At 37.2% G+C, this 14,604-nt stretch overlaps 1 protein-coding gene across 2 annotated transcripts in view; it reads left to right on the forward strand.

The window, feature by feature from the left end:
- The window catches only part of NUDCD1 (NudC domain containing 1), a 41,537-nt gene that overhangs the window by 12,726 nt on the left and 14,207 nt on the right, over positions 1-14,604 (forward strand). The window contains exons 3-7 of one of the 2 annotated variants that reach the window (XM_030477342.1): positions 5,417-5,602; positions 7,839-8,022; positions 9,808-9,993; positions 11,957-12,170; positions 13,375-13,519. In XM_030477342.1, the coding sequence (XP_030333202.1) occupies positions 5,417-5,602; positions 7,839-8,022; positions 9,808-9,993; positions 11,957-12,170; positions 13,375-13,519 (915 nt within the window). The remainder of the gene's footprint in view (positions 1-5,416; positions 5,603-7,838; positions 8,023-9,807; positions 9,994-11,956; positions 12,171-13,374; positions 13,520-14,604) is intronic. The other variant, XM_030477350.1, reaches the window with a different exon arrangement.

The following is a 14,604-nucleotide window of genomic DNA, read 5'->3' on the forward strand; positions in this document are numbered from 1 at the left end:
TCTTGCCTATTGAGAAGGAGGCTTTGTAATGTGTAATGAAGATTATTTTTCACTTTTTTCAGGAGATATATTGAGTCTTGACATTCCTGCTCAGTGCTGATAAATCTGATGTGAGCTTTAGAAGAGTAAATGGTTGATGCTTGATTTTTATTTTAATTCATCCAAAACTATTTGAAGCTTACTGTTAAGATTCACTTGAAGACTGATAAAGGTGTGGTCTTCTGTAGTGTTACAGAGTATAGCCCTGTAAATCACTGTTACGAGGGATGATGATGCTTCTTTCGATGATCGGATGCATGAGATTTTTTATTATTTTTTTCCCTAGGCACTGTGGTCATTGCTGGTTACAATGGAACACTTATTGTAGAGAATTTCCTTTCTATGAGACCTTAATTGTGGGATTTTTGTTTGTTTTGTTTGTGTTGTTGGGTTGGGGTTTTTTTTGGTTGGTTGCTTTGTTGGGGTATGTTTGTTCAATTCTTTCATTCTCCCTTCCTGTATGTGTTATAAATTAGTGGAATAGTTCAAGGGGCACAATGATGCAACTAAATCTGCAGAGTGACCCTGAATGTTTTCAATAATTAAAAATCAAATCTGCATCTTTTCCATTGCAGGTTTCATAACAGCCCTTGTGCTTTTTTGGAGTACACAGTGATCTCTAATACGAATTCAAGTAGGCCCAAAAGGCAAGCAGGCTATCTGCTTGTCATCTGCTCGTTCTTGCTCTTGCTTATTAAAATGGTACTTAGCCAAATCCAGTTCCTCTTGCTTACAGTTGAACATGTTTTAAATGCATATGATTTTAATAACATCTGGAAAATATAAAGGATATGAAATCCCCTCAAATACAGGATTCTCAACAAATGAGGCCCTGGCATGCTCTGCATGCACAAGTGTGCTCATTCTGCACTGCATACATTTGCTGAAGTGCAAAGAACTCTTTTAAAGATGGTGCTTTGTATCTATAATTTTGCCTTATTACATAGATCAGAATGAGTGAGTTTCTGGAAGTAGGTATGTATGTAGATGATTTCCCTCCCCCAACCTATCCATTGACTAAGTGAAAATAGGGAGACAGGAGATGCTTAGAAAATATTACTATTATTTGCAGCTGAAATTTTAATGTATATTTTCACTGCTATTTCTTAATCTCATGCCCACCCTTACTACAGTAAGAGAGTGCATTTTGTGTGGCACAGAACAGATAAATTCTTGTCTCCCCCACCCCTGTTTTCAATACAATAATGTGCTTCTGTTTGTTAATGCTTCTTTTTACATATTTGTAAATATCTTCATGCAAATCTGTCCCTGTAATGTTTTTCCTTCAAATTCTGTTTTTCTATTTTAGAGATCTATTTCTACTTAAATATCTGCATTTTAGTGACACTAACGCTGATTTTTAGTAACAAGGGAAGAATTTCCTCGTTTTTAAGCAGAGTTTTCTGGTTTGTGGGCTTTTAAAATAATTGTAGATCAACTGACTGGAAATAAACCTAGTAAAATAAAACTAAAACCAGTTTGATTGGCTCTATGACCATTAATTATGTTCTCAACATAGTCTATTGAGAAGGTAGATTGGGTTTAAAAAGGGAAATGTTGATCTGTAAAGGCCAGTCAGGCATCTTTTTTTCCAGAGATGAGTGTTTATTTGTTCAAATACATGTAGGTACACTAGTCTGCAAAGTATCTACCAAAACCTGTTGTATCTAATTTTGTTTCATTTATTATGTATGTGTATATAAATAAAACTGTCTGCAAGACTAGGGGAAGGGACCATAACATCAGGAGACATGTTTCTTTAAGATACAGAACAGAAACAACAAAAATTAGTTTTGTTTGTTATTACTGGAAGACCTTTTTGGAGACCTGAGATCAGATTCTGAAGTCTATGAATCAGTGTAAGGGGCAAGGTAGTGAATGTTTTTTGTTTGTTTGAATTATGTTGTTAGTGTCCGCTATTTGTTTTAGTGTCGTTGAACAGCCCAGGTTCAAAGGGACCTCAGAAGATAATAGGTTACAACCTTTCGTGGGAAAAGGAGCCTAGATGAGATTATCTAGTACCTTAGACCTCCAGTGATGGGGACTCTGCCATGTACTTAGGGAGGCTGTTCCAGTCATTGGTGGTACTCACTGTAAAAGTTCTACTGTGTTGAGTTGAAACCTCTCTTGGTGCAACTTTTACCCGTTGCCCCTTGTTTTCTCTGTGACTTGCGAAGGGAAAGCCTCAGTCCTCTTTGTAGCCGCCATTTAAGTACTGGACTGCTGTCATGAGGTCCCCCCTGAATCTCCTCCAGGGAGACAAGACCTAAGTCCTCCAGTCTCCCCCCCGTAGGGCAGGTTCTCCAGCCCTTTGATTGTCTTCATGGCCTTTCTTTGCACCCTTTCCAGTCTGTCCATGTCTGTTTCAGTTGTGGGGACCAGAACTGGACACAGTACTCCAGGTGTGGCCTGACAAGCACTGAGCAAGAGTGGGATGATCATGTCACTGTCTCTGCTAGTAATGCCCCTGCAGATGCAGCCCCAGACCTGATTTGCCCGTGTTGCTGCAGCAGTGCACTGCTGGCTCATGTTCAGCTTGCTGTCCGCCAGGACACCCCGGTCCCTTGCGGCAGGGCTGCTCCCCAGCCACACAGATTCTGGCTGGCACTGGGCTCTTTGGTTATTCTGTCCCAGGTGCAGGACCTTGCCTTTGTTTATCTTCACAATGCTCTTGCTACTCCACTCTTCCAGGCTGTCTGGGTCTCTGTGCAAGACATGTCTACCTCATCACCTAGTTTGGTGTTATCAGCAAATATGGTGAGGGTGCTTTCAATCTCATCATCCAGGTAATTTATGAAGATGTTGAACAGGATGGGGCCTGGAATCAATCTGGGGGGGACCCCCCTTGTGACACACTGCCAGCCCATTTTGTTTAGCAGCTACTTAGTTCAGTTGAAAAACTTCAAGCAATCAAGCTCTATTTCAGCTATTTGAAAGACTATAGAGATGTGACTGATGTTGCTGAATCTGCAGTCTATGTCTTACGTTTTTCTGTAAGAATACTTTGTTTGTGCTCTTAATGCTGCAGTCTGATCTACTTTGTAAGTAAATCAAGCTGAATTGCTGATAAAGCATGCCCTGACCACTTTTTAAACTGCAGTGCCAAGTTCTTTTCAAATCATAAATATTTGTTCAGGTTTTTTTTTTTTTCTAACAAGCCTTTTGGACATTCAGAGATTACTTTAACTCACAAAAGGCAGGTAAATTGTAGTCCTGTGCAGGCAGTGGTGGTGCTGGCATTCTGCAAGCCAAATAATAAGCAGACAGTTACAAAGCCTTAAGCGGCAAAGAAAGGGCTATATGTGAGAATGAAGGCACAAGATAAAGAATAATCCCTAAAATATGTCCTGGAAGACATGCCTTTGTACTTAATGACAACAGTTGGAAATCCAATTTACAGCACAAAAGCAGTTTCTTCTGTTAGAATTAGCAGGAAATGAAGAAGGCAACACAGAACTAAAGCAGGACTTCTGAGAACAATTCCTAGTGATAGAGATGAAATTAGTAATCTAGCATTCATTTCGCACTGTTACGCAATCAGGCTGATTTGTGTAAGGTTTATACTGCAGGAAATACTGGATTTATTTTTATGTTTTGTTGGGGGCTTTTTTCCCTTTTTAAAAAGAAAAAAATTAGTGTTATGTGTTGTTTTTTATCATCTGTGCAGTTTGCTCACTGTAGTCTCTCTCTTCATGCTCAAAAACTACCCATGCTTGTAGTTTGGCTTAAAAAATAAGATTGCAGTATGCCACTAATACAGTATGCTAAATAAATTTATCTTGATGCATAGTCGAATCATAGAATTCTTTTATGTTGAAAAAGACCTTTTAAGTCTAGTCCAGCCGTTACCCCAGCACTGCCAAGTCCACCATTAAACCATGTCCTGAAGCACCATATCTACATGTCTTTTAAATACCTCCAGGGATGGTGGCTCCACCACTTCCCTGGGCAGCCTATTCCAATGCTCGGTAACCCTTTTGGTGAAGAAATTTTTCCTAATACCCAGTGTAAAACTCCCCCAGTGCAACTTGAGGCCATTTCGTCTTTTACTGTTGCTTGTTACTTGAGAGAAAAGACTGACACTCACCTTGCTACAATCTCCTTCCACGCAGAGAGCAAGAAGGTCTCCCTGAGCCTCCTTTTCTCCAGGCTAAACAACCCCAGTTCCCTCAGCTGCTCCCCACTAAGACTTGTGCTCCAGACTCTTCACCAGCTTCATTGCCCTTCTTTGGATGTGCTCCAGCGCTTCAATGTCTTTCTTGTAGTGAGGCGCCCAAAACAGTATTCCACGTGTGGCCTCACCAGTGCCAAGTACAGGGGGATGATCACTTCCTTGGCCCTGCTATTTCTGATATGGGCTAGGATGCCATTGGCCGCCTTGGCTGCCCGGGCACAAGCTGCTCACGTTCAGCTCTGCCAGTCAGCACCCCCAGGCCCTTTTCTGCCAGGCAGCTTTCCAGCCACTCTTCCCCAAGCCTGTAGCATTACATGGGGTTGTTGTGGCCCAAGTGCAGAACCTGGTGCTGAGCATTGTTGAACCTTATACCATTGGCCACAGCCATCAATGTAGCCTGTCCAGATCCCTCTGCAGAGCCTTCCTACCCTCCAGCAGATCAACGCTCCCACCCAACTTGGTGTTGTCTGCAAACCTACTGAGAGTGCACTTGATCCCCTCATCCAGATCATTGATAAAGATATTAAAGAGGTCTGTCCCCAATACTGTTCCCCTGGGGAATACCCTTGTGACCAGCTGCCAACTGTATTTAACTCCATAATATAATCATAATGTGATGGAAAAGTTATTTGCAAATATGCTATTAATTAGTACGGTTTTGTTAGCTAATCACAGTTGTTACTTCTCTACTTAGTAAAGTGACCTCTCTAGGAAAGCTGAGAAATGTTATATCTGCTTGATGTTCTGCATAACAGAATAGGCTAAAATTCTTTTAATTCAGAAGTGAGTTTTTATGAACTAGTTTGAGTACAATTCTGTGGCTTTCATTTCTTTTAAAGTCTCCCCATTTTTACTGGGACTAGAATTATTTGAGGTAGGTGAGTATATGTAATGCTAGGGGAAAGGTAGTGAAAATCCTTTTTTAAATAACTAGTGCTGTAAAATGGAAAGAAAAAAATTGAGTGCTGAATGTCAGTTATAGAACACTTCTGTTTTCAGTAAATAGAAACCAATAATGAAATCCCACCACTTTTTCCACATATGTGGGAATGCTGCTTGCCACCCCCTTTTGCCAAATATGCTCAACTGCACGAACAAACTGGTGAATTGCTACTGAGATTAGTTATTCTTAATTTGTCTGTAATAGTTACTGAAATTGATAAATGCTTCATAAAGTCTTAGCTGGTGACTGTTTCGTTGTAGGACACTGCTCTACAAAAACCAAGAGAAGTTTTCAGGCTACCTACAGATTTGACAGCTTATGATAATCGCCTTTGTGCCTCAGTACACTTCTCATCCTCCATGTGGGTTACCCTTTCTGATGGTACAGGAAGACTGTATTTAATTAAATCAGGCAAGCGTGGAAACAGTACATCTGAAAAGTGGGAGGTAAGTCTTGCAATAACAGATTTAAGAATTGTGCATCTACCAAATCATTCTTCTTATTGTATTTCTTATGAGAATTGCATGTATGTAATGTTGTGAAGAATTAAGCTTTAAATCATAACTCTATGACTGATACAGGATTGTGTTCAGTGAATAATGACAAAATGATTTTTTTATGCACAAAATAGCTAAAATGCAAGTGTTGGAACATTTTGACTGAATGAAATATCTAAGTAAAAGTGTCTCTACATAGATGGCTAAGTGATTGTCTAGTTGGAAGTTTTTCTAAACACCGTTTCCCCTTTCCCTTCCCATTTATATGTCTGTTTAGGACTCTGCCCTCCCTCCCTCCCGCCCCTGTTTTTTATTGTTTGCTATTTTAACTGGCCTGTGGAATAATATATATGATTTTTTTAAAGTCTGAAATTGTTATCCACCAAGCTAAAAGCAACATTCATTTTTAAGTTAGGAGATTTCTGGTTTGTGCAATTAGCTCTGGAGTATTATTGGTACTTAATATCTTAAAATTGTTTTTCAAGTAGTTAAAATTGCATCTGAAGTATGTTTTTTATATTTCTCATGATTAAATTCTTTACATAATTAATTATTTCAAAGAGTCTTGAGAAGAGGTGATTTTGTCATCTTCCTACACTAATAATGGTATTAGTTATTCTGCATGAACACTGCAAATGTAATTTAAGTTCCATTTCTACCTGAGGTACTATGACTCTCGTAGTCTGTGGTTAGTTCTTCTCTATTCATGAAAGATGAACCTGGTATAAATCTGGTACATTTCACATCTATTTTCTGTATTAGAGGGCAGTTTCTGAAACAGTCAAGGAGGTTTTAGTATTGGCAGGGACTCCGGTATATGTCCTGAAGTGCAAGATTTCAGCATGATGATTTCAGCTCCTTCCCTTACACCTTTTGAGAGTTCAGTAACTAGGAAATTAGTCATCCTGTTCTTTAGATGGTTGGTAATAAATACCAACTGTTTTTTATTCTGTTCTGTGAGAATGCTGATGCATGAATAAGTGACATTGGACTTACCAGTGTAACAAAAACATGAGATTTATATGTTGAGGTTCTGTCACCATTGAAATTAACTTTTTGAGTATGTAGAGCACCCAGTGGTTTACAGTGATGTTAACGTCCCAACCCCATAAATCCTCAGACCTTACCTGGTTTCAGTAACAACAGCTGAATTGAGCCTATACTTGTTCAGCCACTGCAGTTTGAATTCAGAGAGTCATAGTATCCACTAGGTTGATTTCTTTTCATTTATTCTTTTGTTTCATGTGCCAATGTTCTAGCAGAAAAAGAATGTTTTGTTTCTTCTTCTTTGCTGTTTGGACTAATTTAGTTTTTATGTTCTTGGGGTTTTTGGTGAATAAGTACTGTTTTTGAGAAAGGCTGAAATACATAGATTCTAGAACTAAAACTTCCAGCTAGGGGTACCAGTTGCTGAATGTCTCAAACTACAAGATGTGCAGTCCTTCTCTGTGATTTTTTTTTCATGTTTACAATGGTGCTTATTAACCTTTCAGTATGACATATTTATGTACTCTGCTTACCTAGTCCTATCCAAATACTGGATGGACTTTTTCAAATGGTATACATAAAAAATTAAAAACTTACAACCCTAGCTTCTCCTGTGCATGAGTATTATACTCCTTCATTTCGTTATAGGTTTTTGTTTCTTACTCCCCTTCATAAGACTTTATAGAGAAGGAAAACTGAATCTCTTTGTAAAGATAGTAGGCAAATAAAGAGAACCCTTGTCCCCTCAGTACTAGTTGATGGTTAAACACTGACAGCCAATGCACTGGACCTTTTTATCTTCTTGTTTGCACATGTCAAGGTCTACAAAAATTTTCAGGATGTTTGGGTGCCTAAAGAAGTAGTGAGGGCCTTGGTGAAATGCCTACATCTTGAATGTGAGACTGTTTACCCTGGTTGATACGCTGCGTTTATGGATCTTGTTCTGTTTGTCAATTGTACCTCTACTTATTGTAGTAAACAGCCATAATGCAGACATTTTTCTGGATCTTTGTGCTTTGTTTAATGGCCCATATAATGATTTTATAATATAAGCAATAGTAACCTCTCTTGCAATAAGATTTGTGGGAAGCAAGGTTTAACCGATTTGACATTCACTGAAGCCTTTCTCTGTTTTTTGAGAAAGAGCAAGACTTCCAGTTTTAACTGACTGAGTTTATACTACACTTTTGTCTTCTAGATTGTGTTCAATGAAGAACTAGGAAGTCCATTTATTGTAGCACACAGTGTTTCATTTGTAAAATCTGGTACACATTCAGTAGCTGTGCTGCTGCTTAGGGTAGAAAAAGATGAATTGGACACAAAAGGAAGTGGATTTCATATTACCTTGGAATGGGTTACAGTTGCAGAGATAAGCAAAGAGGGTAAGTCTTTTACAATTATATTACTGGCAAGTAATGTTTTTAAAAACAATAAGTCATGCTTTTAGTTTTTGTCTTAGAAGTCTAAGAAAAAACAGAAAAAGCTAAATGCTTAGCTTCCTTCTGACCTTCTTTACAGGAAAAATCATGTACTATGAACTTACCAAAAAGATCACAAAGACTTAAAAAAATTGGAAGTGTTGGAGGTTGTTTGAAAATACTCTACAAAAGGTTTGGTCGCGCAATGGCAATTTGTGAGGTTGTAATGCCTTTTAACAAGTCCGCAAATGCCGTGAGAGAGACACAAACAATTTTGATGTGTCAGTTAAATTCAGCCAGTCAAATAACAGCTCGTACAATGAGTGGCTAACTTCTTACAAGGAAGACATGCTGTCTTTCATTATGTATCTAAGACAAAGTAATTTCTTAATCTTTTAAAGCAGGTTACTCTTGCGTGGAGTCTCCAGATTGTATAGATCTCTGTCACTAATTGAATGGTTGAATCTTTTCATTTAATACCCCCACCCTCCCCCAACTTTTTGGGAGAAAGAAGGGGGCTTTAATTAACACCATTAAGTACCAAAACTACATTATAGTCTGGTTATTACTCTCTACACCACTTGCTTAGCAATCAAGATAACCAACTGAGAAGACATAAGTTACACCTGGCTTACCCGTTATTACCTGTATTCTCCTACAAATTCCATGTTTCTCTTAAGCTTAACGTTGAGGTCAAACAGGAACATATTTTGGAGTAGTAGAGTGGCACAGATTATTATCATCATAATCTGGTCTTGTCTAATGTCTCTGGTAGTGAGCTACAAGTTCAGGTAAAATTGTATTTACAAGTACAGGGATTTTTTTTTAATGAAGAGATGAATCATAAGTGTGAAAAACTAAACAATTCCTAGGGATAATTTTATCACTTGTGAGAATTTAATGAAGTTGTTTTTTGCTAAAAATCCATTTGTACCATCTGGTTATTATTCAGGAGTTGGTCAATTACTGAGGACTCTGTGGATAGTAGGATTCTAATGGAAAAAGAACAAACATTGTGCTGGAACTTGCCACCTTCATGGTGTTTTGAGTCATCAGTACTCATGAATTTGGGCACACAGTAGTAGGGAATGGCATGGTCCTTGGTGCCAGTAACCAACATCTCAGACCTTTTAAAGGGCAGTGTTTTACAAAAGTTGAGGAAGGTGGGCATTTTCCAATATGAATAAAGTGTTATCACTAGCTGTTTCACTGCTGCTCAGGTTCTGACAGCAGCTCAAAAAGTATCGTTGAATGGTTTGGGTTAGAAGGGGTCTTAAAGCTTATCTAGTTTCAGTCCCCCTGCCATGGGCAGGGACACCTTCCACTAGACCAGGTTGCTCAAAGCCCCGTCCAGCCTGGCCTTGAACGCTGCCAGGGATGGGGCAGCCACAGCTTCTCTGGGCAACCTGTGCCAGCGCCTCACAGTGAAGAATGTAGCAAAACAAGTACTTGGAAAACTTGTTTGTACAGAGGCTGTGAGTGGTTTTGTTAATTGCTGGATTTAGCTGTGATCAACAAAGGCATTGTAAGAAAAAAGGGCAATCCTTTTAGATTAGTTAGATTAATTTTAAGGTCTACATATTTAACAAACTCATTGGAAAACAGAAGAGAAATTTCTTTTTAAACTACAGTATTGTGATTTAACTGGTAGGATTGCTTGGTATATTTCAGTGTAATGAGATTCTTGTATAATAATTTGTCATCTAGAAAAATACTACAACTATGATATTTTTTTAATTTATTTTATAGGTGATCATAGATACGAAATCTTGAAACGGAGAGTTTTACAAGGAAAATCAGTCCCCCATTATGCAGCAATAGAGCCAAGTGGGGATGGTTTAATGATTGTTTCCTACAAACCATTCAAATTTATGCAAGCTGAAGACAACAAATCAGAAGAAAGTGGTGATGCAGAAGCAACAAACGAAAAGAAAGGTAAGACTTACCTGGCGATTGTGATAGGCTGCTCTCTCTCTTGGTTTAGATTCCCTCCCCCCCCTAAAAAAAAAAACAACAAAACCAAAACCTAAACAAACAAACAGAAAAAAGCAACCAAACAAAAAAACCCGAACAAAACAAAAGAAAAACCTTTTTAAACAATGAGAATCCTGTAAAAGATTCTTTTCTCCAGTGAAAAAGCAGTTCAGGAAACAATAACAAACTTCAACAAAAGGTATCCGTACTTTTTTTTTCCTTTAAGATCAAAACAAAATTAAATAAAACCTTTATTAATAAAGTTGTTTTATCATAATTATCACTGAGATCTGTAATATGTATGTTTATGTAGCTATATTATTTCAGATTTGATTTTGCTTCTGAATATGAGGCATTAGTTAATGAGCCAGTCCTAACTGAATGATACTGGCGCAATCTTTGTCCATGGCACAAAAATCTGTTTGGGAAACAATATAAAAACATCAATTTTCTGGAATGTATAAATGTGCACACTGTGACAACTGTGACGTTGTACATGTAATACAAATAGTCTGCAGCTATAAATCTTGAGGCAAGGGAGTTCTGCAGTGCACTGAGCACCATAATGCAGTGTCTGTGCAGTTGTCACCTGAATTAGATAGTTCAATGTTTTAAGGATTTTAAGAGCTTGTGTTGTGTGCTAGGTCTGATTAAAGAAACACAGTAAAGAGCTCTATATGGCTCTTATACGTGCATGAAATGAGCTGCGCTGTGCCCATACGGTGTTGCTAAAGCCCAGAAATCTGTAAGGTGGAGTACCGCTTGCAGCAATACCTGCAGAAAATTTCTTATGGCACAGACATCTAATGGTAGAGAAAGTACTGAAACCTGAACTCATAGTTCGAAGAGAAGTTTGATACCTATTTAAGAGAGAAGATGGGAAGTCGGAGCTACTTTTTACTTGCCATTCAGTTTTCTCATAAATTAAAACTTTTAATATTTCATATAACCTGTGTCAAAGTTTAGAATTTTGAAGGTTGTCATATCTCAGATACTAATTGTTTCTGGGAAGTGTACTTGTGGCACCAGTGGCTGATCCATTGCAAACAGGAAATTTGTGGTAACGGGCAACAGTGTAAGAATCCTTCCAAGGTCAGAGTTGCTGATACAAATCAGTGAAATCTTGTGTTGTGGTAACTTGAGAGCTTCCAAAGGGTCTATCCATACTTTAATTTTCTTCTAAATAGGAAGGTAACATGTACAAGATTGCTCTTTAGAAAATGAATGCATCTGTATTTGTGTTTTCTGTGAACATGTATGCACTACCCAGTTATGCTGTCATTGCTTTCCTTTTGTGTAAATGTTTCTCTTGGAAGTCCTCTTCTTGTAGCAGTTTAATAATCAAGATAGACATCAGGCAGGTTCTAGACCCAGAAGCAAAAGTCAGTCGTTACCTCTGGGCAGGCAGTTTTATTTCATCAACTGAGGCAGATGAAGACTATTTGGTTTTCTAAAGTAATTTCTGTTGAATAGTCAGTGTAGCTTCTGGCAAAATAGGTAAGAAAAAATGTTCACATGTTTGAATGGCATATACTTCTGAGTGTGCAGTAGCTTGTCAGTACCACTGCACCTGGTATCTCTTCAAATTATTAATCATTAATGTTTCAGTGCATTTAAGTACATTTTGGTTATCAATTTTGTAATGCTACAATAAACTTAGAGTAATAGCTTATTGTATAACTGTATCAGCATGTTTTAGTATAGACATGAATATGAAATGCTCTCCAGAAAAGGGACAGAAATTAACTTGATTACTAAAAACTCTTTCTCCATTTTATAAGAAGAACATATTTTATGTAAATTGTTCAGAGTAAAGGTTAATTTCCACTCTTCCACAAACTTCTATTTTGTATCTCCCAGTATTGCACACTGGAATCCAGGACAGCATTTGTAATCTAGTTTGTATTATTCTGCATCTTTCCAATTGCAGACCCTCTCTATTACTGGCAGCAGACTGAAGATGATGTGACAATAACAGTTCACATTCCTGAAGACATCACTAAGGATGACATAAAAGTACGCTTTTCCCCTGATAACATATGTGTTATACTGAAAGATCAGCCTCCCTTGATGGAAGGAAAACTGTATTCATCTGTGGACCATGAAAGCTGCACATGGATAATTAGAGAGAACAAAAGGTTGTATATGGGGTTTAGACTTCCTATTGATAGGAAATGTCCAAAAGAATTAGAAGGATTAATATTTGTATATAGCTTATACTAATACTGTATACTAAAATGTGACTTTTCAGTTGTTGAGTATTACGTATCATAGTGAAAAATAACTCAGCTGAGTAACTCAGGTTTTTTATTACTCAGTCAAGTGAGCAATATTGCATGAATATCAGGCTTCTATTTTAATGGAAAATAGTAATTACACTTTTCAATGTAATAAATTGCAGTTGGTTCTTAATGTTGGTACTGCAGTACCACTTTAAATCTGTTGATTAAAAGAATAAAGCTTGCTCTAAGTATCTTCTGTAGAAGTATGCTATTTTTAATACCAGTGTAACTGCCTCAGAAACTTGATTCAGCGTTCACTGAATAGTTATTGCTGTGATGCAATAATTAGTAACTTAGAAGGTTTTCATCTTCTGTCAGGTAACAGACTGTCATTGTAGGCCCTATAAGTATATCTAAGAAGTGAATGTAATAAAAAACTAACTCTCATTTTTATTGTGATTTCCATCTGTTGGTCTAATGCAGTAATTAAATGGAATTGCTGTATTGGTACGTTGGGCTGTCTCTTGTTTTCTGTTTGTTTAGTTAGTCGTTCCTGACAATTATACCAGGTTTTCTTCAGTTTGTTGTTGGTTTGTTTTGCAGGTTACAGAAATTGTATCTTCTCAGATATGATTTTTAGATATGTATATAATAAATTATTGTAGTATTTGAGGTCTATAAAATACAAGTATTTTTGTCCTAGATGTTATACGAAGGTGGTGCACACTTAAGTAGGCCTATTAAGTAGCACTTCAGTTTCAAATAAACTGTCACTCTTTGAATAGATCTCTTTACTGGGCATGTCTCTGTCATATTTAAAATAATAAGACTGCTTCGGGGGAAACTGCATTTACATCGAAAACTCTGAGGACACTTGCATGACTGCAGTGTCATTGTTCTTAGGCTTTTAGAAATCACATGTCCTTGATCTGTTTTTCTTTAGAATATTTTCCATTAGGATACTTTGTTTTATAAACTGAATACTAATGATTTTGTTATATGATTTTCATTATTAATTCAGTTTGGAGTGCTCAAATCTGCATTTAGAGCTTTTTGATTAGTAGGCTGAGAAATGGATGCAGTGTTTTCATTAGTACTCTGTCTTCTATTTGCATTTTAGTTTGGAAATTTCTCTAATTAAGAAAAATGAGGGACCCCGGTGGCCAGAGCTAGTAGTTGGTGACACAAGAGGGGAATTCATTATGGACTCTTCCCAATGCTCTGAAATAGCTGAAAGCTTGATGCATCTTACCTCTGAAGTAATGGTAAGGAGTTGAAAATAAAACACTTGTAATTCTTGTACATTTGCATGTTGTCTTTTCTTGATATTGTTGTTTGCATTTCATTAACATAGCTCATCGGTCAGTTACTATTCAGAATCCTAACTCTGCATTCATTTTTAACTGAAGTTGTTAATGGAATGGCACTAGAGTTGTGAATATACTTTGAACAGCAATATGTTCATGGGCGACTGAATTTTGCTTTCATGATAGTATCTGTGCACCAAAACAGGACACTTGATTTAGTATTGAAAATAAATTTTGTTCCCATCACTTACAGTGTGGCAGCTTCTTTTAAAGCAGTTGATTTAAGTGATTTTGAAGGATGTCTATTTCTTATTTATCAATGGGTTAGCAACGCTTTTATACTGTCTTCCTAGGGATACTGTATTTGACTTACAGACTGTGAGTGTAAATGACATTTTTGAAAGGAAAACATATGAAGGCATAAGTATGACTCATGAACTTTCTGGCATTATTGTTACACAGGGAGACTTAAAATAAAATGTAATTTTTAACTGCTGTTTGCTTGATACTTTCCCTTTTGGTTTAAATAGAAAATGGCATCTCATCTAAAACTTGTGAAGTGTGACTCCCTGTGGGTCTTGATATATTGGTTCTGGCTTATTACTTTTTTTTAATAAGGCTGAAAAGTGTTATTAAAATAAATTCTGTTGAGTGCTCTAAATTGATTCCTCTCTCCCCCTCGCTATTTGCGGGCAAGATACTGTAGTACATCTTTAGACCATAGGCTTGCTGGGAACTTCACATTTTTTTCTTTTGTAACTCATACTGAGCCTAAAGTGATGATAATTATTTTTTTTGTCACAACTATTCAGTTTGTGTGCAATAATGATCATGTGAAAAAAAGAAATAGTCTTAGGTAACTGTTCATTTAAATAAATGTTACATATTTTCTGCAGCTTTAGCTATACACATATAATAAAGGCATAGATTCTTTTTGGTCATCTCAGTTGCTTATGGTAATGATATTTACCTGGAAGGTTTTTTGAAAAGCTACCCAATGAAACAGGAAACCAGAGGCCATCAAAAATGCTTGGTAGAGGAGA

The sequence above is a fragment of the Strigops habroptila genome, chromosome 1, assembly GCF_004027225.2.
Source record: "Strigops habroptila isolate Jane chromosome 1, bStrHab1.2.pri, whole genome shotgun sequence".
Lineage (NCBI taxonomy): Eukaryota > Metazoa > Chordata > Aves > Psittaciformes > Psittacidae > Strigops > Strigops habroptila.